Source organism: Microtus ochrogaster, chromosome 17 (genome assembly GCF_000317375.1).
Source record: "Microtus ochrogaster isolate Prairie Vole_2 chromosome 17, MicOch1.0, whole genome shotgun sequence".
Lineage (NCBI taxonomy): Eukaryota > Metazoa > Chordata > Mammalia > Rodentia > Cricetidae > Microtus > Microtus ochrogaster.
Window position 1 is genome coordinate 19013127 of NC_022019.1, and position 25084 is coordinate 19038210.

At 36.8% G+C, this 25084-nt stretch overlaps 1 protein-coding gene across 1 annotated transcript in view; it reads right to left on the minus strand.

Moving 5' to 3' along the window:
• Rb1 (RB transcriptional corepressor 1) overlaps positions 1-25084 on the minus strand; it is a 129375-nt gene that overhangs the window by 83728 nt on the left and 20563 nt on the right. The window contains exons 3-8 of the mRNA XM_026783172.1: positions 17620-17735; positions 15811-15930; positions 9660-9698; positions 8492-8559; positions 3734-3844; positions 1729-1757 (exon numbers count right to left, since the gene is read on the minus strand). Coding sequence (XP_026638973.1) covers positions 1729-1757; positions 3734-3844; positions 8492-8559; positions 9660-9698; positions 15811-15930; positions 17620-17735 — 483 coding nt within the window. The remainder of the gene's footprint in view (positions 1-1728; positions 1758-3733; positions 3845-8491; positions 8560-9659; positions 9699-15810; positions 15931-17619; positions 17736-25084) is intronic.

The window sequence follows — 25084 nt, forward strand, 5'->3', positions numbered from 1 at the left end:
TACTGTTATTAGTTTTAGCAACTCACATTTTTCTTTTTCTACAAATGCTATACCCAAAATGCTACATCCCATAAACCCGGAGAAAGTATGATAAACAAATAATTTATAAATTACTTATAAGTATATTCTACTCAGAATACATGAACAAAACTATTTCCTGGGCTGATGAGATGACTCTGGGCAAAGGCACTAGCTGCCAAGGCTGACAACCTGGTTCAATCCCTGGAACCCCTACAGGAGAAGGAAAGAACTGACTCATGCAAATTTCCTTCAACTTCCGCACACAGCCCCACATGGAATCCTACTACCCCACAAACAAATACTAAGTAAGTATAAACATTTTCTCTATTTTTAGATCCTTAAGTGAATAAGCAAATATTTATGGGTTTCTTTTATAAACATAGCATAAACCTTTTAAGTATTAGCAAATTATAAAGTATTTAAGGTTGTAGTGTAAGGGGCTAAAGAGATAACTCAGTGGATAAGAACACTGGCTGCTCTTCCAGAGGACTCAGGTTAAATTCCTAGTATTCACATTGTGGCTCACAACTATCTGTTCAGTTTCAGGGGATAGGATGCCCTCTTCTGGCCGACACAGGCATCAGGCACATAACTGGTACATAAGAGTAGGTGTTGGCAAAACATATGTTGTACACATGATAAGTACAAATCCTGTACTCTAATTATTTAAATATTTGTTTTAATATTAAATTAATTAATATTAAATATTAAAAAATAAAGCATGAGAGAGGGAGAAGAAAGAAGCAGAATACTGTTTTGTGCTACAAATTAGAACCAGGGCCTTCTAAGCTCTACCACTGAACTATATCCACAACCTAGAGGAGCAAGTTTTAGAAGTATAACAAGCTAGGCATAGTGATCGAAGCACGCCTTTCCTCACAAGGGCAAGATCTCTTTGAGTTGGAGGCCAGCACAGTCAACATAGCAAGCTTCAGGAGAGCATGGGCTACATAATGAGAGCCTGCCTCTAAATAAATAAATAAGTTTAAGCCGGGCGGTGGTGGCGCACGCCTTTAATCCCAGCACTTGGGAGGCAAAGGCAGGCGGATCTCTGTGAGTTCGAGGCCAGCCTGGTCTATAAGAGCTAGTTCCAGGACAGGAACCAAAAACAACGGAGAAAACCTGTCTTGAAAAAAAAAAAAGTTTATTAACCAATCACAAAGTAGAGATTTCATGTACATTCTGATTCAGTCAGCCTACAGAAAAGAAACTTCTATTGAATATATACACTAACTGGAAATCTGAACACTTACAAAGTATTTGATGGCATTAAAGAGTAACTAACAGTTTTTAGATGTCATAATAGTACTATTTTAAAAAGTCTTTCTCTTTTGCAGATAAAGATACCAGGTTGAAACCACCCACAAGCTGTGGGAACCTGTGGGATATGAGGCTACAGACAGGTCATAAATTATCTTCTGAAGCCAGGTCATAGTACATGGAGACAAACCACATCACTGTATCTGAAATCCCTATCACAAAAGCTAATTAAAAATTAACTGTACTTGGTCAATTCAGTTGATCATGCTGGTTTCTCTGTAACAATGAAGTACAGATTTCAATTATCTAAAGAACAAAGACATCAATCTAAATAAAGTAACACAGTACACCAACTTTTTATTTAATTTTATTTTGCAGACAGAATCGCACCCTGTAGCTCTGGCTGTCCTGAAACAAGCTATGTAGACCAGCTTGTCTGGAACTCACAGAGATTGGCCTACTTCTGTCTTCCAGGGCTGGGATTTAAAAAAAAAAACATGCATTTATCACACTCAGATATATACCAACTTTTAAAGTTTCAACATTGATATAAACAAGGGAGAAAAAGGCAGGCAAAAGAAACATTTAAAGGATGGGGACTTTTGAAGTATATTTACTATTTATTGTAGAGTTTAAAATTTCTCCTGTTTTGTATGTAATTTCGCTAGTTTAAGTTTTCTGCCTCTTCCACCAACATAGGTTTAATACATTGTCAAAACTCTCATCCAGACTTCATTTCCCCAAGAAGTCATTGTTCACAAAGATGAATTAAGTCTTCACTATTTAATCCTCTTCAGCATGAAGTTTAGTCTTGAAATTATGATCTGCTATGTTTTATCACTAGTATTAATACTTTTATCATTTCACGAGCTAGGGATCAGCCTGTCCTTAGCTACGCTTACATTTTCTACTGTAAAAAAGGTGATTTCAAAGTCCTATTTTTGAGGAGACCAAAAGAAACATCTCTGGTCTAAGAAATACTTAATCTACACTTATTTTGCTTAATGCTATCTATTTATCAACAGCTATTTTTATTTAAATACATTTCCCTTCCTTCTCATTACCCACTGAAACAGTATCAGTTACTGCTCATATAAAAAAATCAGTTATATAGCATACAATATCCAATAAAAATAAAAACTTAAATTGCTACCATAGAATGCCCCCCTTCCCAAAAGTTATTGATCAAATCTCCATCTTTTGTTCTACTTTACTACAAATCTCCCCTGCTTCTTCAAAAGAAACATTTCCCCAACCTTACCTACTCCTCAAACTCATTTCAAATAATACTTTTCTATGTCGTTGATTAGCCCTCCACTGCTACTATAAAAACTTGCTTTTTAATTTTTAAATTATATTTTTAATTATGTGTGTGTGCGCGTGTGTGCGTGCATGCCTGTGTGTGCGTGCGTGCGTGCGTGCGTGTGTGTGTGTGTGTGTGTGTGTGTGTGTGTGTGTAGTGTGAGGGGTATATTTAAGTGAGTATAGTACCCAGAGAGTCCAGAAGAGGGCACTGCATCCTCCTGTAGCTGAAGTTACAGGAGGTTGAGAGCCACCCAACATGGTTCTGGGAACTGAACTCAGGTCCTCTGCAAGGGCAATATGCATTCTTAGCCACTAAGATATCTTTCTAGCCCTTATTTTAATTTTATGATTATGATTATTATTGTGTGGGTGTATATGTGTGTGCACATGCATGAGCACGTAGGGGAAGCAGGACACATCTCTGGAGGTCAGGGACAACTTTCAGGAACCAATTCTCTCTTTCCACCATTAACTCTGGGCATTGGACTCAGGTTGTTAGGCTGGAACATCTCACTGGCCATGTAAAAATGTTCATATCTCTAAAACTCCCCCCAATTTTTGTTTTGATTAAACTAGAGCACTTCCTACTACATACATTCTTGATTATTTGCTCAACGTTTTATCTTCTTTTCTATAGCTGATACTCTTGAAGGTTGCTGATTTGAATCTGGAGATGTTCAGGCCCACGTGTCAGTCTCAGTCCCCAGCTTGCAGCTACCGGCAGAGTCTAACCAGTCCGAGGGTTCCTACAGTGCATCTCTTGAAGGATAATAGGAGTCCATCCTCTCCCTACTCTCTTTCTCAACTCCAGAAGAAGGGGAACAGTTTTACTCCATTGTGTGCACCTGCCATGATGTGGCCTCACTACAGGCTCAAAGCAAAGGTGTCAAATCACCTGTGGACTGGAAACTCCAAAACTGTGATGGAAACTCCAAAACTGTGAGCTAAAAATAAGTCGATCACACCCCAACAAGTTGATCACATCAGGTATTGTCACAGTAAAGCAAAGCTAAGAGAAAAAGGCAGAGCCCATTCCTGACTAACGTTTTATCATCCTCTCAGTTTTAGGACTGCATCGGACCTAAAAGACATTCAGTAAGTCACTCATGAAGATAGAGAAGAGCACTGCATTGTTTAGAATACTTACTGTATGGTTCTCTGAGTAGTGCAGGAGGTGAGAACTTAATAAAATAGTCAACTACACACAACATTAACTGAAACGAGATTACCAGATCATCTTCCATTTGTAATACTTCTCCTAAAAACAAAAAAGATCCACAGTTAAATATTTAAAACTTATATTTAACTATTATTTACTTACCTGTGTGTGTGTACATGCATGTATATGCACGTTTGTGAGCAAACTGTGTGTGTACATGTACCTTAAAATACGTGTGTCAATCAGAGGACAACCTGCATGAACTGGTTCTCTTACTATGTGGGTCCCAGTGACCAAACTCAGGTTCCAGGTTGGCGGTTCATGCCTTTATGTGTAAAGGCATCTCAGTGGCTTCAAGATTCCCATTTTTAAAAAAAGTTAGTGAGTAGTGCCTTTAAGTCAGAGAAAAATGTAATGGTATATCCATATGCTCATTAATTTGCTAATCACTAGAGCCATGATGAAAACTTTTCTCTTTGTTGCAAAACCAAATTAAAAAGATGAGATTCAAGACATAAAATGAGAGCTTTAAAACTGGGGGTTATAAGAATTAATTCTTATTAAAATCATCTGGCATTACCTTTTATAAAATCTGCTTCCTATTTTGGTGTGACCTACAAAGCTCATTACTCTCAGAAACAATGCTGAAGCATGATGCAAGCTAATCTTTCACTCTAAATATTTATATAAAGTATCTCATATGTTCAATTTAATCCCCTACAAATGTTACACTAATGAAAACCATTAAGAAATAACAAAATTTCTGGGCAGTGGCAGTGCATGCCTTTAATCCCAGCATTAGGGAAGCAGAGGCAGACCTGGTCTACAGAAGCCAACCTGGTCTACAGAGTGAATTCCAGGACAGCCAGGGCTGTTACACAGAAAAATTCTGTTTTGAAAACACAAAGGAAAGAAAAAAAAGCCAGGAGGTGATGGTGCATACCTTTAATCCTAGCACTTGGAAGACAGAGGCAGGGGATCTCTGTGAGGCAAGGCCAGCCTGGTCTACAGAGCAAGTTCCAGGTCAGCCAGGGCAACACAGAGAAATCCTGTCTCAAAAACAAACAAACAAAAAACCCAAACAGAGCATAATTATAAGGTCATGTTGAAATGATTATTTAACATAATATCCTAAGAGTTTATGTAACATACATACATACATATATAACTTAAAACAATAAGTTTATGTAACATATATAACATACAACTACAAGGCTCATAGAAATAAATACAGGTAATAAGTACCTATACATAATGTAAATTATAATCAAATCCAGCAAGTGCCTATTTGCTTATAGCTCTATTATTTTTAAGAAAGATGTAGGAGCCAGAGAGATTGCTCATGGTTGATAGCACTCGTTGCTCTTGCAGAGGTTAGGCTCCCAGCACTCACATGGTAGCTAGCTCACAAGTGTCTCTAATTCTCATTAAGGAAATCAATGCCCTCTCTGGTCTCCAGAGGTACGAGGAATACATGTGGTACATATACATATATGCAAGTAAAACACTCACATGCACAGATAAAAGTAAATAAGTACTTTTTATATAAAGGAGAAGCTTGAGCTGATTCACTTTCTACCTTTGGACTATCTGCTAAGCCAGTAATAACAATAACAAATACTGAAACTCCCAAAATGTGTGAGACAATGAATAACCTTGTATCAAGTGGGTGTTTTAAGTCTATATGGTATGGTACAAAAGTATGTTTGCAATGAATTCAGTGAAGAAATATTACAGGGGGTGTAAACCACAAAGCAGAAATGTATGATACGAAAATGTCACTAGGAAACTCTTTAATTTGCACGCTAACTGAAAGTTAATGGTGGTGAAGAAACAGGTGAAGTTTGCTATCAGGCACATCCAAGTAAGAGGAGCAGAGCGAAGTCAGATGAACAGCCTCTCCGCTCTAACAACACTCTGAAAGGTAAACACATTAGCCAAGTGCTAGCAGCAGCAATACCAAATCCGGAACAACTCTCCAGCAGCACGCTCACTTCTCATTTTCTGGCTTGGAGGGAGAAGTAATCATTACAGAAAAGGGAAGTAAACCATGATGGCTAGCTGCCCAGCACAGATATTCCAGTATACTGTGCTGATTGGGAAAAGGGCAAAGTACAGAATTCAGATAAATTCTCTACTCTCGTCCTCACTTTCTGACTAAAAGTAGCATAACGCCCGTTTACAGCACACTGTAATTCTCTGGGGAATACAAACTAACTGCACATTAAGTATAAAGGGAATAAAGGGAGGGTCTCTCAAACTACCTCAAAGAAAGCATTAGCCACTCATATCCCATATATGAAGGAAAAAGGCATTCACAAAAGAAAAAGTAAACTCACAAAAGGGGAAAAATCAGAGAACCTAATAGGAAGAAAATACCTTTAAAACAAACAAACAAATAAATAAGCAAGTCATCCTACATTATGGTGATCTCCACTGTTTGGGATGCCAGCAGGAAGATCACTACGTTAAAGGCAGTCTGGGCCACAAGTCAAGAACTTGCCTTAAAACAAATGAACAAGCAAACAGAAAAGCTGACTGGTCTCAATTTACATAAAAACAAGGAGTCAGATGAGCTAAGAAAGGACTAGGTACAAATAACACCATTACCAAAAGAGTTTAGATGGAAACAAAAGACAGCAGAAATAAGAAACCTACACATAACACAAAGTTGGGGATGCAGCTTAGTGGTTGAACATTTGCCTAGCATTCATGAAGCTTTGGGCTCAATTCCCAGCATTGCCCAAAAGAAAAAAAAATTAAAATAAGAGAAACATGGAGAACAAACTGATAAAATGTTCAAAGAAAACCTAACAGAATAAAATAACATCAAGTTGTCTCAGAAAGAAGGGCAGAATACCTAGTTTAAAAGAAAGTGTTGTAACACAAATGAATACAGAATGATTCAAATAACAGATATCCTAGTAAAGGTATTAAACCTCAAACTTAAGTTTCATTTACTTAAATTTATTTTCTGCATATGAGCATTCGCCTGCCTATATGCCTGGTGGCAGGAAGGCCAGAGGAGGGTAACAAATGCACTGGGAGTGGTGTAGCAGAGATTGGGAGCTGCCATGTGGAATGAAACCAGGCTTCTACTGCAAGTGCTTTAATTACTGAGCCACACCTTCAGACCTAAACCTCAAGTTTAAAAAAGAACCCGTTTGGTATTCAGTAACTTAATGACAGGAGGAAATTAAGCGAGCCTCAGATTTCACAAAATCAACATTCAATACTAGAAAATATTGCCTTGAGGGGTAAAATGACTCAAGAACAGGATACACAGTCAAGTTGTCTTTCAAGAATAAATGCTGTGGACATTCTCCATTAACACGTCAAACATACGGAATATTACATCAAAGGGCTAGTGTTTTAAATGCAATGGGCTGGAGAGATGGCTCAGCAGGCAAAAGTGCTTGTCACCAAGCCAGAGGCGTACACGTACAAGCACATACGATATGTAAAAAAAAAAAAAAATAATGTATAAAACAATTTTAAATCCTTGATGCTACAATCTAGCTAGCTAAGAAATGGGTCAAAATCAAGGACTCAGAAATGAGAAACTATACTGAAGTAATGAATGGGCACAGAAGGCATTTAAATATAGAACTGAGACTAAAGGCTTGAGGTAACTATAATTACAGATGACTAGATGCTAAGTCTTTGATAGTAAAATGAAGACAGTAGAATGCATTAATTAGAAAGTGGGGAGCGGGAGGAGGATGTGCCAAGAGACATTATTATGGTTTTCAAGGCAGATTAATGCACACTGCTGTACGAGTCCCTCTTCTCTCTATGGCCATACCACCCTGAACATGCCCGATTTCACCTATCTCAGCTGCTAAGCAGGGTCAGGCCTGGCTAGTACCTGGATAGAAGAAACCCTCCCTCTAATGGTACTGAGGTGGTGTGATGATTTGAATGAACATGGCCTCCACACTCAACACAAGCAGCATGACTGGAGGTGCAGAGGAAGTGTGTCACATGGGGTGGGTAGGCTTTAAGGTTTCGGATGCTCAAGTCAGGTCCAGTGTCTCACTGTCTCTTCCTGCTGCCTGTGAGTCCAGATATAGAACTCTCAGCTCCTCTCCAGCACCACTGACTAAGACAGAAGGGATGCAGGCTGTTTTCCATCAGCACAGTATACTGAATTCTCATATCTGTTGACTGCTCATCATGGTTTATTCATATTTTACTTGTCTCCCATCAAATTTTACTTTGTCCAAGTCAGAAGAAGAAAAACACAAGCATTCACCCTGAATTTGGTATAGGTACGAGCATTTAATGACTATAATTTTCCCTTCTCATTGTAATAACATTACCAAAATAAAAGGCCAAAAAAGAAAAATAAAGATTATAATAGGAAATATTTTATTTCAAAGAAATATCACGTAAAGTAGCTAAATACTTATTATTTCTACTTATAACTTTTCTTTTGTAAAATTTAAATAAAATCAATTTTAAAAATTTAAAATTCACTAGGCTGTGACTTTCATCCCCAGCACTGCTAAAAAAGGAAATGTAAAGAAAATAGAAAAGAAGGGGGGAAGGAAAGAAGGAAGAAAAGGTAGGAAATGAAACATTTCTAATGATGTCTTTGTTAGCATAATTATAAAAATGGTTTACATTTAATAAACCATGCAGAGAATACAGTAGTCTATATTAATTGAAAAAACTTACACTATTCCAAATGAACAACTTACTAATCATACTTTATAATCAGCATGTAATAACATGTTCATTTACCTTTAGCTAGCAAAAAAGTGATCCAAGAAATTTTTAGCACCAACATAGAATTTATTTCAGTAGATATCCTGGCAAACAAATACAAAGCAATAAAAAAATTAGACATGGACAAAGTTTTCAGCTTTACTTTTAAATTGTAGACATGAGTTAAAGACATACATAATGGATGGCAGTCCTCTTTAAAAGCACAATTCACACCTGAACTCAACTTCTCTCAGTTCATTTGGTGTGCCTACAAAATATTTATTCTAATCTAAATTATATAAAGCTCAAGCTACTTTAATTTGTTTCTAATTACTTTTACACTTGTTTGCTCTTTGTTTTCTAGTTAAGATGAACAATGTAAGCAAAAAAGAAAAAAGAAGAACTCAGGTGGCTCTGGTTTATGAACATTTCACCTTGAGAATTCTTCCATAAAATGGTCATTCATTAGAATTAACACGTTTATATAAATCGATAAATGTGCATTCCAACAAGCATTTCAATTCTACTGCATTAATGAGGCAGAAAATGACCAGGACTATTTGAGGTGTCCAGAAAAGAACATGGGCGTACTGTTCTAGCTAGTGGTAGGCATTTTCAAAATAATTTAGGATTTGTAATTGAGATTGTGTGTGTATGTTTATGTGTGTGTTTGTGTGTGTGTGTTATCTGTATGTGTCTGTGCACCACTTGTGTGACAGGTGCTTGCAGAGGCCAGAAGAGGTCATCAGATGTCATGGAACTGGAGATACAGACAGCTGTGAGCTACCATGCAGGTGCTGGGAATCAAGCCTGGATCCTCTGGAAGAAGGAGTGTTCTTAAGCAGAGTCTTCTCTCAAGTCCCCTAATTTAGAATGTATCTGTTCTTATATAAAAATATGCAGAGCATTGCTAATACAATCCTTGTGGCAGATCCTCAATAAATATTTAATGAATGAACTATATTTTCCCCAGAATAGTGACAGAGAACACCGAATCAATTCTGAGCTAATTAGCTCTTCTTTGCAATATAAAGCACGTATCTTTAGAGCAATCTAAACAGGATTTTATCACCTCAGGATTTGTAAGTATAAAGCAGTATATTTTTTAATAACCCAAAGTAAGCCTACTTGAATCAGTACGTCTGAGATTAGTTCAGAAAATAAAAAGTGTTTAATGAAAAGTAACATGCTTTAAACTACTTACACACTGCTGGGCTGTGTCAGATATATAAGCTCACACGTCCTGAAAGGACAAACAATTTCATTAGCATGATGATTTTTAGAAAGTAACTTTTGAAATACTACTGTAGCATGAATCATGAGCATTCTGAAACTAAATTAAAATTTATCTACCCACTACAAAGTGACATTTCACATTACCATGTTCTAATTACAAAGGCTTCTGTCACTCACTTTTAAATCAAAACTGATGATAAAACCAGAATCTTAGATCAGGGGGTAACTAATGACCATCTAACCAGTAAGTCATATATATCCATATAGTTCATCCTGTAATAAACAAGCATTGGCATCACAATCTTCACACTCCAGGAAGTCATACAAATAAGAGGAAAATAAAACTTAGTTTGATCCAGGACTAGCAACCTTAAAGCTAAATTATTCCATTATTCCTTAAAACTAGTCAATAAAAAACATAAATTCCTTTTACCAAGTCCAGAGTGATCTTTTAAGGACAAATCAGACTACGCCATTCCCCAATATAAAATCATTCGTCAGCTTTCCACTGCCTGCAGGGTAATCCTAGTTCACTACCAATCAGACTCCTTCCTTCCTAACCTCCAGACATTTAGACTTAGCAGCTCAAAATACAACCTACAATGTTTGGGTGTTGTACACACACTTGTCGTAGTTTAGAATCCCTGGTTCCAGTCCCCATTCATTTTGCTTGATACATTTCTATTTCTAATCCCTATTCAGGATTTTCTTCTTCTCTAGCCTTTTGCCCTAGTCAAAATCACCAGAACTGAGGTTACCCTTCTCACCTACTTAAGATTACAATGTATTGCATCACTTCTACTCAAATACAATACTCTACAATACAGCATCGTAATTATCATTGAATTAATTTTCTTTTTCATGTGTACATGCTGTGGTATATACATGTTTGGTTTGGTGGACATATGTGCATATACGTGAAGCCTGAGGTTGAGGTCAGGAATCTTCTTCAATGTTCTTTCTTTTTTTTTAAATTTATTTATTTATTAAGGATTTCTGCCTCCTCCCCGCCACCGCCTCTCATTTCCCTCCCCCTCCCCTGATCAAGTCCCTCTCCCTCATCAGCTTGAAGAGCAATCAGGGTTCCCTGACCTGTGGGAAGTCCAAGGACCGCCCACCTCCATCCAGGCTTAGTAAGTTGAGCATCCAAACTGCCTAGGCTCCCCCAAAGCCAGTATGTGCAGTAGGATCAAAAACTTCATCTTATTCTTTAAGGAAGGATCACTTAATCAAACCCAGAGCTCTTAGATATAGTAGGATACTAACAGTTAATTCTTAATACGGTTTGTTAGTTTATTTGCAACAAAACAGCTGACAATATAAAGTTTCTTAAAGTATATTCCATAAAATACTTCTCTTATAAGATCTTAATTTATGTTAAATGTGGCTATGGTTCAAATGTGAAATATTCCCAACAGGATCATACTTGAGAAAGAGCGTCACTAGGGCTGGCCTTGAAGTTTTAATAGCCAGACCCACTTCCTGTTCAGGTGCTCTGCTTCCTTTTATGGATGTCCTGCCACCATGCTTGCTGGGACTGCACATCTTCCTCACCACTAGAAACTGTATCCCTCTGGAACTGTACATCAGAATAATTCCTTTCTCCCTCAAATTGTTTTTGTAGGGGGTCTTTATCACAGCAACAGAAAGACAAATGTATGTATAACCCATTGAGGAAATGCTGAACTCAATCAAACAGATCTATTCTATCAAACATCTCTACACCTTGCATCACCTTGGTACTGTGTGACTGTATAAGGGGAGAGATGGCTCAGTGGTTAAGAGAACTGCCTGCTCTTCCAAAGGTCCTGAGTTCAGTACCCAGCAACCACGTGGTGGCTCACAACCATCTGTAATGAGATCTGGTGTGCTCTTCTGGCCTGTAGGCAAACACAATACTGTATACATAATAAATAAGTAAATAAATCTTAAAAAAATAAAAATAAAAGCTAATATTTGGGCCTGTGAGATATCTCAGATGGTAAAGGTGCTTGCTGCTGGGCCTGACAACCAAAATTTGAAACTGAAACCCAGATGGTAGGAGGAGAGAATAAATACCTCCAAGTTGCCCTTTACCCTCCATATCTGTATCAGGGTACACACTTTCCCACATACATACACATATACAGTAAGTAAATGGTAACATAAAAATTGAAAGCTAATATTCACGCAAAGTTTAATATGTTTATACAAGGTCACTGAACAAAAGCATTATTTATGTATTACCGTATTTAATATATTAAAGACTTAACAGGTATGTGATGGCTATTTTTGGTTGTCAACTTGTCTACATAACTAAAACCCAAAAATAATACAACTGTGAGGGGTTTCTGCCTAATTTGAAATGGGAAGGTCTACTTCTAATCTGGGTCTTTGAGGTAGAAAAACACACCTTTAATCTAGATCTTAAGGAGGGAAGGCACACTTTGCAGATCTTTAATCCAGATCTAATCTAGACCGTGCCTTCTGCTAGAAGCCTACATAAGGACATGGAAGAAGGAAGCTTTTACTCTTTGTCTGACTTCTCATCTCGCTAGCAAGTCCACTCCTTCACTGGCATTAGAGCCGACTTCTTCACGATTCCAGCATACACTGAAGACTAGTAGAAACATCCACTAGTGGTAGAACTACTACTAGATTTTTGGACTTTCCAACAATGGATTAGCTGGACCACAACCTGCAAGTCTTTCTAATAAATCCCCTTTCTCTCTCTATATATATATAGAGAGAGATAGAAATTCATTCTATTAGTTCTGTTGCTCTAGAGGAACCTGACTAATAGGTACTCTCACTAGCTTTAGACATTAGAAAACAAGGAATCCAACATAGGAAACTCATTTATCCAAGATCACACAGCACAAGCTCATGATTAAGTTAGAATCCAGATCTGTGTGACTACTTCTCCACTAAGCCCTCCTATAGTTTCTCCTTTTTTGGTAGATGAAACATCCAACTACTGCTTTGGATAGAGGAAAGGAAGGATAGATAGGAACATCTATCTTCTCTGTTATAAGAGCACATTTGTACTTCATAATGTAGAAAGGAATCTACACATACTTCTGTAAACAGCTCATCATGGGATACTTTAATGGTTAGTTTGTTGAATAGCCCCAGTCTAGGTGGTGCTCAGAGGAATGCAAGAAGGCTCAACAACCTTAAGAGTAGACAAACCCAGCTTCACACAGAGAGATGATAATAAGGGCAAGCTGCAGGAGAAGACAGAGAAGGACCATCACAAGAATCTCAAGCTCGGCCACAGTGACAGGGCTAGCTTTGGAACACTGACTGCTACTGTTCCCATTTCCTGTGCAGTTTGCTAACTATAAATGACAGGGAAGGGTTCTGGGAGCTAATTGGTGGTTTCTCAGATCAATGATTCTCTAAGTGAAGCACAGCTTAAAGATCCAAATTCTATTGCTCACTGATGTTTGTGTCAATAATCATCATTAACTCTCATATTCCAGTTATGCTTGAAGAAAATTCTGTGAAACTGTTGTCCTGGATCCCACTAACTAACCTGGAAATACTGCTGTTGATACTGGTCCTTAGGAAAGAGGATACAGGAAGATCCTGAACACTTCAAAATTGCCCACATAACTTCTAAAGCTTTTGAATTTCAATATGTAGTAGATACACTATCCTTTTCTTCTTTCTCCTCTGAATTTTCTGGCATCTAAAAAATTACCTGAAAGTTTCTTCTCCATACCCTTCCAAACTACTTATAGTTACTCTTCAAAATGTAAACACAAGAAAATTTACTTTAGCGGTCTTAAGATTACTATATGAGAGAAAAAAATGTTGGTTTCACGGTATTTCTATTGATCACTCACTGTTCTCTATTTAGAGAAAAAGAAGATGGCAAGCCACTTAAACAAAATATTCTGTAAAGCCTAAAAAGTCACTGAAAACTATTCCCCTTTTAATATCCTTGTCTACTTCTCTCTAAGTTCCCAGGATATCAACTACAATTTATAAATGGAAAGTACAATAAATAAATAAATAACTTAAAAACAGAAACTAGTATCAAAGCAGAATAGTGATGTCAGACAAGAGACTAAAACTACCTGGACGTATTCAATCAAAATTATGATAGAAATGTGGACGGAGAAATCTTACAGGGCCCCACCCTAGACAAACAACTCTAGGCAATTAAGAAATGCTAAGAGTAGGAAAAGTAATCTTCCCGCATTAACTGGTTATCCAATACCAAGTGGTCAGCCTTAAAATCACACACAAAGAAGTAACACTAAGGGCTGGAGAGATGTCTCAGTGGTAGGAAAAGGAATCGTCCCGCATTAACTGGTTATCCAATACCAAATGGTCAGCCTTAAAATCATACACAAAGAAGTAACACTAAATAGACTCAGCAGGTTATGATTGCAGATTTCGTGTACATGTAACAACAATAAAGAAAATGCAACGGATTTAAAAGGAAGCAGGTGCACAGAGTGGGGGGTCTGAGAGGAGTAAGAAGAAAAAGGAAGGGGGAAAATAATACTTTAAACACAAAAATAGAATAAAATTATTATAGCAAAAAGCTACTGTACCACCCCAGATGACTTCAAGCCCTCAAATTCTAGAACTTGAAATAATTTGATGGTCTTGTTTTTGTTTGTTTGGTTTTAATATTGATTTGTATAGAATTTTCTTTTGCTCATTTCATTCTTATTTATGTTTATGCATGTGTATCTCTGTTGATTACACACATGTATATGCTGTGCCCTGAGCCATCTCTCCAGCCCACTATCATTTCCTTAACAACTGGCTCAGTGAAAATTTTGCTTACTTTGTTTATTATGGATACAAAATCTCTACCACAATTCTAGCAAGCTATGCACTATTGCCTTGGTTTTCCCTTGTGCACTGTCACAAGCAGAGTATATACTGATTTATATATTTAAGTCTGTAAGTGTGGAAGGAAGGGAGAGACGGATGGAGAGAAAAGGAAGAGAGAGGAGGGAGAAGAAAGAAAAAGCAAGGCATTATTTCAAAAGCTCTAGGGCATATCTAGAAATGGTGGTGCATGCCCGTGATCCCAGCATCTAGGAGGCTGAGGTAGGATCATGAGTTCAAGACCAGGGTAGGATGGTCTGTCTCAAAAAATAAGCAGGATGGGAATGTAGCCTGGACTCTATGAGTTTAAGTGTAGTCCTACATATATGAGACCCTATGCGAACCCCTAGGCCAACCTTTGGGACCTTTTTTCACTTCCATCATCACAACTCTCAAGATTTAGTAACACACCACTTAAATAGCAAAGGTGAAGATACTATTTCTAGCTGTCCCTATCCCCATTCACCCCAGAAGATCTAAGGACTGCACCCCTTCTATTTTTGAGACAGGATCTTTTTATGTAACCCTGGCTGTCCTGGAACTTACAGTGTAGACAACACTGGCCTCAAATTCACAGAGAGCTGCCTGCCTCTGCTTCCTGAGTGCTGTTGTTAAAGGTGTGTACCACCATACCCTGCCTCCTCCTTTCTTTTTACCATCCTATTACAAAGTGGCTTATGTAGCTAAAACGTTCCTTATCATATGTCCTTGCACAAATGCAGTGAGCACCAAAACAGTAGCAGATATATGTCATATTAAAGACTATAATACTTGGGTTAGAAGACTATAATTTGTTTGAAAAATACAATTTAAAAAGTGTAAGCTATGCTTAGTCAAGATTTTCCAGTTGAACGGTGCAAGTGGAGTCTTCATGACTACCACTTGGAGTACAGAACACAGTTTAATAACACAGGTCACACACCTTCCATTGACAATATTATTTCTTTCTAAGCTGGAAAAAGTTAAAATTTAGATCACTATTCAGAACTATAAGTTCTACTAGGCAAGATGGGAAGCAAGCTCAGCATCAGAAGAAGCGAATGACAGGAAAGGCTAGTAAAAACAGTTAATTTAGGGCAAGTGTTCAGAATGTTTATGAATAGATAAATTACCTAAGAACTAATAAAAAATAGCAAAAAGGATAAGGCTGCAGAATAATACTTAATACTTCCATTAAATACATTACAGTTCCCAGATTAAATCTAACTAAACAGTAATGTGAAAATGGGTTATAAAAATAAAAAACAAAAAATTAATATGTAAGCCTAATAAAACTTTTATCTTACCGTTCTAATTTGCTGTAGAGTGCACATAACACATTGTACTTCTTCAATAGTCTTGACACAGCATTATCAACTTTGGTACTGGTATCAATTTCTTTTAGTAAGTCAAAGAATTTATAGACACTATGAAGAATAGAGAAAGAATGCATGAATAGCTATCAAAATTTGTTATTTAATTTTCAAAGCATATATATTTCAGTTCAGAATATTCCAGCTCTACACTAAATCACTGTGTGTCCTTTGGAAGGGCTGCACTTGTTTTTTCATTTTACTAGAAGCAACCCATGCCCAATACCTACCTACTCCTGACTATATCCACTTCAAGTTAAAAAAACAAGAAAAGCAGAAGCATAAAAAGTATGTATATCTGTTTCTAAATAATGTGTATGGATATTTAAATTAAATTTATTTTTCACTGAAATAAAAGACCTAGAATTGTATCATTTTAGGGGAGTACCATGTGATGTTTTCATGGATGTAAGCACTGTATATTGAAGGTAAGCATATCTATCTCCTCAAGTATTTACTACCTGCACACAGCAAAACATTTAAAATACATTCTTTTCGGATTTCTAAAACACACTGTACCTATTATTAAACAGTCATCTGTATCTGCATGTTTTTAAATAAGTTCCCATAGAGTCACTCAGTTCCAACACAAAACCATGCAGTTCGCTTTCACTCTAGTGCTTCCTTTCTCCTATTTGAAAACTGTTCTCATTTATTTATTCTTAGAACAGACAGCCATCTTTCACCCAAAGCCTTCTATTCCCCAACAAGGACAGTCCACATGTTTACAGAAAACAATACCTGTCCTGAGAGAAAATGCACACTATGGAAAGCTGCTCTAACAAAGCTGTCTTCTTTTAGGGTAATTTAAGAGAAGGGATGAGGGGGATAGTGCCTGTTATATCAGGAATTGACTCTTGTGAACTCTTTAGGCTATTTATGTGCTTTTTAGACATACATGCATATATTAATTTATTTGTACACAGCCTCTGTTTCCAGACTTTATTTAAAGGTAGTAAGAAAAGTGCTATAAAATGTAGTCACTTAATCTACTTAATTTAACTAAAACACTAATTATATTTCATTACAGATTATCTCACTTAAGAAGAAATATGTTTATTTACCAATCTGGTAAAATTATTTACTGCTGTATTTTGTAAATATAATACAAAGGAAATAATGTAAATATACTACAAAGGAAATAACAGAAGTCCTATAAGTTAATTTAAGACAAAATCTGTTAATAACTTGAGAACAAATTAATATACTTTTAAAGTTCAAAAAACATATGATGAGGAATTTCTGGGTCAAGTATCATAATCAATACTAAATATATAGTAGCTTTTAAATGTATGTAATTAAAACATCTACTATGCCAAAGTCTTCAAGTTAAATAAATCTTATCTAAATTTAAGATAGACTCACTACCTGTTTAATGATTTGTAGACTTTTTTTACTTCTAGTTGTGTGTGCACGTGTGTGCGCGCATGTCTCTGTAGGGTATGTATGTGCCCATGAACACCAGAGGAGCAGGGTTCAGTTCCCAGCACTCACATGATGACTCACATGGACTGCTGCTCTCTTCAGGCACTGCACATGGCGCACTTACATGCAGGCAAAACATAATAAGAAGTTCTTTTTAAAAACTAAATAAACTTTAACCAACCCTATCATAGAATGGCAATTCACTATTTATCCCAAATTTGTTGTATTTAATTTTAGCATTTCCACCAATTTCTTAAAGTGTATCAAAACAATAAAAGCACTTTTTAAATGGCAGAGCTTTTATGACAGAGTTCTTACCTGGTTTCTATGGTTCTCTGTAGCTCAGTAAAAGTGAATGGCATCTCATCTAGGTCAACTGCTGCAACAAAGATGCAGATGCCCCAGAGTTCCTTCTTCTTTTGAATATATCCTTCCTAGGAATAAAGAGGGTCAAAAATTTATTAAATCATTCACATACTTAATACCACACTAAAGCTGAATTACATGATTTTTCTTATTAAACATCAAAATATGTATTTTTAATTCTTATAATGGTATATACTTAAAAATAATTCATTTTGTATTAATATAACACTCAAAATTTATATTATAAGGCAAAAAATTACAAGGAGGATTAAAAGGTTAAACCACTTTGGGAAACTCGGAGTCAGTCAGCTCTTTTAAACTGTTTCTTAGTAGCCCAATATCATTACAGCAACATTAAAAGATTCTAGAATGTTTAACTTTTTTTCCAAGAAAAACAAAAAAGCTACCTTATTTATCAGACTATACTTCTTTTGCTCTAATTTATCCATTTTTATTTCCCTTTGTTCATTCAGGTATTTTCTGGCCTTGTACAATTTCTTAAAAAACCCACTTGTACAATGGATTGAATGCAAATCTCACTTAATAAGAACTAAATGAGACTATGTTTAACGCCTTGAGCATAGTGTCCAGCTTACATTTAGTAACTGATGAGAAATGGCTAACACTGTAAGTAGACTATTTTTCTTAGTAGCATCCTTTCCCCTCAACAATATATGCCACCTTCTAAATGTATATATCTTGTAGGTAAAATCTGGATCATGTTAAGATAAAATGAGTGTCATATTATCTAATGGTCTAATAATCAGGCAGAACTATTTGCTGAGAGGACAGATGTAAGACACACTTTACATATTTGGACTCTCAGGTACCAGCTGAAGAAGGAGTGTATTGGACTATCAAATGATTACAGGTAATAGATAATTCACCATTATCCAACTATAAACCTTTCCTTCTAATATAAATACTTTAAAATATAACTGTAGATCCATAAGACTAGTTGAAATTAAAAAGAATTACAATACTAATGGTTACTAAGGAGGATGTGCAAGTGAATGCCAATGATACAGTTTAAAATGGTATGACCATTTTGAAAAACAAGTTTGGTCTGTTTCTGTAAATTTAAACATACACTTTCTACATCACAATTCTACTCCCAATACTTATGCCCTGAAGAAATTAAAACACTACTAATGAATGTAGCCCCACACTAGAGACAAAACAAATATAACAGAAATAGAACCAAACAGAAATAACCATAGGTAACTCTATAAACAAACTGTAATAGAATTATGCAACAGATGCTAACAAAAAAGGGAAGTCATAATAAATGTAGTAACAAAGATAAGTCAAAATCATTACCCTGAGAAAAAAGTCACGAGAGAGAGAGAGAGAGAGAGAGAGAGAGAGAGAGAGAGAGAGAGAGAGAGAGAAAAAAGCTAGACACAGAATAGTAGCATATCCTGCCATACACAGTTCCAGAAAACATAAAAACTCATCTTCAATGTCAGAAACTAGATCAGCAGCTACCCAGGGACAAGGGGGTGTTTTGGGGAGCAAATACAAAGATGGCAAGAGAACCTTCTGGTGTGATGAGAAAGTTCTAATCCTTGGTGGTGGTAATTACATGGGTAAATACATCCATCAACTTTTTGAACTATGTGCTTAAACTGATATAGTTTAATGTAAGAAAACTAACACAATAAATTTGATGTGGAAGCTGTTACATACTTCCATTTCTGAAACTGAACAATATTGATTCACCCCATTACAACGACAATGATATATTCTCAGAAAATAAAACATCAACTTTTGCCTATGTTTTTACTTTTCTTATTTTCTGAGATAATAATGTAATTGCATCATTTCCCCTCCCCTTTCTTCCCTCCAAACCCTCCCTTGTATCCCTATCCCTCTGCTTGTAAGTATATATTTTCAGGGATGACTATTTAGTACTTACTGTGTTGGGGGCTGCAGACCCCAGGTCCCTTGACTTTCTTTGTCTGTCTCAGACCCTTTGCCTGCTGGAGTGAAACAAATTGTTTCCCTATGCCTGCAGCTGCTCTGAGCATGAGACCCTCATGAGTTCCTGATGGCAGGGGAGTGAATTCTGGTGGGTTTAAGGTCTGTTAAGGTCAAGGCATTATTTCCAATCCAGCTTACAATCTAGATTAAAACTGATTTTGTTTTGTTATAATTCCATAAACCTTATTATGAAAAACTTACAAATAAAATTTTTTTCTTGAAAATTGTAAAAAGGATGAAATAAGTATATACCACCCTGGCAGAAAATTCAAGATTGGTTCCCAACACCCACATCAGGTGGCTCATAACCACTGATCTGACACCTCTGACCTCCAGCTTCCATGAGTACTTGCACACGTACACATAAACTTTAAAAAAAAATGCTTAAAATTATTAAAAGGGGGCATAGAACAGCAGTTTAAAAATTATTAAAACAAAAAAGAATCATTTCTCAATCAAAACAACCACACACAAAAAGGTAAAACTTGTGGAGGAAAATAGATAAACACTTTGCAAAATTTAAAAAAGTACCTTTCAAAAACCAGATTCTGGGTATGCTATTCTTAGAATAAGTCAAGAAAAGGATATGTCATTAATATATGTCAGGATCCTTAGAAGTCCTCCATTGTACTACTGTACAGCTAAGACTTCATCCAGTGGAAGTAATTGGAGAGTTGGGTTAAGATCCTTGTAACAAATGTTGTAATAGTTACTTACATACCCCAAACAGTGGCCAACACCTAAATATCTTAAAATGAATGGCTAAATCATACTAGAGCTATATTATGAATAATGCAAAATCCTAAGGTATTTTTAAAGAATAGTACAAGCAAAGGGAAAAATGTCCAAGATACAACAGTTAAGAGAAAAGATAAATTACAAAATTATTTGCATTTTTATTCCACTTATGTAGAAACAAACAAATGAAAAGGTAAGAAAAGTAATGCAAAATCTCTTAAGTGGGTTATCTCTAAAGCTATTAGGATCATAAGCAGTTTTCATTTTCTTCATTAATACCAAATATATTCTTAATTAACATTAACTGCAAAATAGGAAACAAAGTAATAGAAACTGCTAAATTTATGAAAAGCAGCATTGAAAAATTAGAACTGTATAACAAAAATTGTGAAAACATCAAACCTTCAATTACATATTGAAAAATTAAATCAAAATATACAACCAACACTTTACATAACTATCTATTACACTATTATTTAGTTGTGTTCACTTGAACCACCCTAATGACAACCCCAAATTAGTAACAGTTTATTTGAGCTTGTCTTTTGACAATATTCTAGCTTATAAAAGAGCTCCACCAAGTGGTGACAATAAGTATCTTGAAAATAAAACTAAAGTATGAGAAACCTACAATTTAAGCTATCAGAACATAAATCTGTGAAACTGATTACAATTTCACAAGTTTAAAAAAAAATCCTTGAACAGTGAGCTTGCCCATGGGTAAAGCCACTCATGCCTAAGACTGACTGACTGAGTTTTGCCCCCAGCATTCATATGGTAGAAAGAGAAAAATTACTCTTGGAAGTTGTCCTCTGACCTCCACACTCATGTCATGACACATGCACCCCTTCACATACACAATAAATAAAGTTTAATAAAAACAGAACAGTGTCCTTGTTAGCCTATATTTTTTGAAATATAAAAATTGGCAACCAGAAATATGTAATCTATCTCTAGTAACAGTAAAATTCTGTTAAGTATTAAGTGTGCTATACAAAGTCTTGAAACAAAAGAGCTACTTTCTCCTGTGCTTGGATTTCCTCTTCACCTGGGTTTTCTATGTGAACAGCAACAACAAAAAAAAGATATAAATATGTCAGGAAACCTCATCCTACTTGTATAGCCTGAGGGGGCAGTCGTCAGTCTTAAGGACATTCGTAGATGTGCATAGATCATGCAGGAGTGGCAGAGTCACGAAGAATGGTAACAGCTAACCTGCCAGGATCACTGTTTTGATACGACATGCTGGGGTAAACACCAGGTGAATCAACCATTTAGTACATAATACGATTGAGGGGGCAGTTAACTCTACTCCCAGAAAAACATGTATCTAGAGACAGCTAAAATTAAGGGCCATTTGAGGGGTATTATGGACGCCTCCTAAAATATATACAGATATAATGGTAATCAAAATAAAATTGCCAAATAATGGGGGAGACAGAGACCCAACTCTATATCCCTTGTTACCAAATGAAACATCTAGTATCAAGATTAGGTTACATTTAATTGAATTGTTGGCCAAAGGGGGTCCCGTGGGAATCCCCCAAACAACCCAGACTGTTGCCAAGACTCTAGGTTGCTCTCCACAAACAGTCGGCAAGGGCCATTGCTGAAAGCAACACCTACACAACTCACTGAACATGATGAAGTTAAGCGGGTGCCTACATAGTCTTCATGTCTACATTCTAGCATCTTTGGTAAAGTAAGGTACTCTGCACACCACCAACAGAATGTAAACACCAACCCAGCCACAAACCCTCTGATCTACAATGGTGTCCTACCTGCAAGATGCTAGTGCAGTGGTGATACAATGTCTGTGGGCGTAACCAACCAATATCTGATTTGACTGAAGGCCCACTCCAGGAGATGGGACCCATTATCTGACACTGCACGGGTGACCAAGAACCTGAGACTAGATAGACAAGTGACCTAGAGGAAAAATCAAATACTACTGTTCTACTAAAAGAGCATAGCAATAAAATGATTCCTAATGGCGTTCTACTGTAGTCATAGATAGGAGTCTTGTTTAGCCATCATTAAAGAGGCTTCCTCCTGCAGCAGATGACCCCCCACACAGCCAGATATTATGCAGAGAATGAGTGACCTTGGAACACTCTGCTCTAAATTTGATATTCCCATCAGATCCCTCCCCTTAGGTCTCAGGTAACCCCATAGAAGAGGAGGCAAAAACAGTCTAAGAACCAAATGGGATGGAGGACCAAGAAAACAGGGCCCTCTAAATCAACATGATCTAAGCAGCATGCACAGGGTCTGCACAGGTCTGTCCCAGGTCCTCTGTGTATATCTTATAGCTTTCAGCTTAGTATTTTTATGGAATTTCTGAGTGAACGAACAAGTGGATCTCTGATTCTTGAGCCTTTTCTTGGGCTATCCCCTCTCCAAAGATGAGGACCTAGAGCTGAAAGAAGTGGACACATGCCCTCATTCCTAACCCAGCTCAATCTCCAATCAATAAACACCTGAAAATGAAAATTTAATTTCCTCCAAGAGTCTTACTGAGGAAACTACCTAATCTTTAATGCCCAGCAGTAGACAACCAACAGAACTGAACTTAATGTCACCCTTGGAGGTTCCTTATCTCATAATGCCATGCCAGGCCTTTTTTTTCTTTCTTTAATCTTATTTTATAATTTCATTTTATTTTTTCTCTCTTTTTACCCTCTAGGTCCTTTATGTATATATTATGGCTTCCAGTTTAGTGTTTTATGAGATTCCTCAGTGATAGGTCTTTGTTTCTTGTACCTTCTCTTGGGCTTTTCCCTTCTGTTTGTTTTGTCCAATTCTGATGTATTAGTTTTTGTTTATTATCCCTTAGAAGCCTGTTTGTTTTCTAATGAGAGACAGAAAGGGGGTGGAGGTGGGTCTGGATGGGAGGATAGGCTCTGGGAGGAGGAGGAAAGAAAACCCTGATCAAGATGTATTATGTGAGGGAAAAAAATCTATTTTCAATAAAAGAAAAAAGAATATTCACAAAAAGCCTATAGCTAGTATATTTTTGATGAGAGAGTAGAAACACAATAGAAATAAAAATGCCTTTGTCTAAAATTATTTGATCATTTATACAGAAATCCCAAAAATCAATAGACTATGAGATCTACTAAAGTTATAACAAGAATACAGGAAAAAAGGTTAGCACATAAAACTCAACTGCTTTGCTATAGCTCAACAAGGAGCAACGAATGGACTCCAAAATAATAATAAAAAAATACAGTTAAGCACAGTGTGGTGGCACATGTCTTTAATCCTTAATTTCTGTGAGTTCACACCAAGTCTAGTCTATGTAAGAGTACCATACCAGCCAGGGACACATAGGGAGACCATGTCTCTACACACACACACACACACACACACACACACACACACACACACACACACACTTTATACATGAACATTCAAAATTTAAAGTTATACATAAAGCAGCTAATAAAGTATATACAAAATCAACATGAGGAAAGCAATAAGACTCTAATAAAATATGAGAACTAAATAATAAAAATAACATAAGTCACATTGTCAAGATTTTTCAGTATTCTCAGTTTGATCTATAGATTCAGTAAAATGATTCTAAAATTAAAGTGGTATTATAGTTTGGATTGAAATGTCCCTAAAAGGTTCATGCGCTAAAGACTTGGTACTTAAGGCAGCAATGTTCAGAGACAGGACTTTTAGAAAGTCACTGGACCAAGAATGACAATCTGTCAATGGGCTCAGTTCAATGGTCCATCAGGAAGTGGTGGGAACTGTCAGAGGTGCATCTAGCTGAGGAAGAACGTCACTGGAGGAGAGCCACTGAAGGGTATATTTCTTGCCCCTGGCTCTTTTTCACTTGCTCCATTCCATAGTCAGCTTAAGAGGTGCACTGTGTTCTCTACTCTGAACCATGTTCAGTATTGGCTCAGCCAGAAGTGATGGGGTCAAGCTATCACAAACTGAAGTCTCTGAAATCATAAACCAAAGCAAACATTTCCACCTTTGAGATGATTTTCTCATATGTTTTATCTCAGAGACAGAAAGATGACTATCACATAAGATCCAAACTAGCCCATAAAATATTGAAGAACAATAAAATTGAGAGAGACATCACCTAAGATTGATAATAAAGCTCAACAGTAAAGATGTAGGCACTGAAAAATGGAGAGAGTGGCAGTTTGAATAAGAGTGGCCCCCATAGCCGCCTGTATTTGAATGCTTAGTCATCAGAGAGTAGCACTACTGAGAAGGATTATGAGGTGTAGTCTTGTTGGAGGAGGAACTGTGTCACTAGAGTGGGCTTTGAAGTTTCAAAAGCCCAAGCTGCATTCAGTTTCCCTCTCTTCCTGCTGCCTACAGATCCAAATGTAGAACTCTCCTAGTTCTCTACCACCGTTTGCCTGTATGCTGCCACGCTCCCTGCCATGATGGTAATAAACTAAACCTCTGAAATTGTAAGTAAGTTCCAATTAAATATTTCCTTTGTGGCCGGGTCGTGGTGGCACACTTCCTTAATCCCAGCACCCAGGAGGCAGACGCAGGAGAATCTCTGAGTTTGAGACCAGCCTGGTCTACAAGAGCTAGTTTCAGGTTAGGCTCCAAAGCTACAGAAAAACCCTGTCTCAAAAAAAAGAAAAGAAAAGAAAAGAAAGGGAAGAAAAGAAAGGGAAGGGAAGGGAAGGGAAGGGAAGGGAAGGGAAGGGAA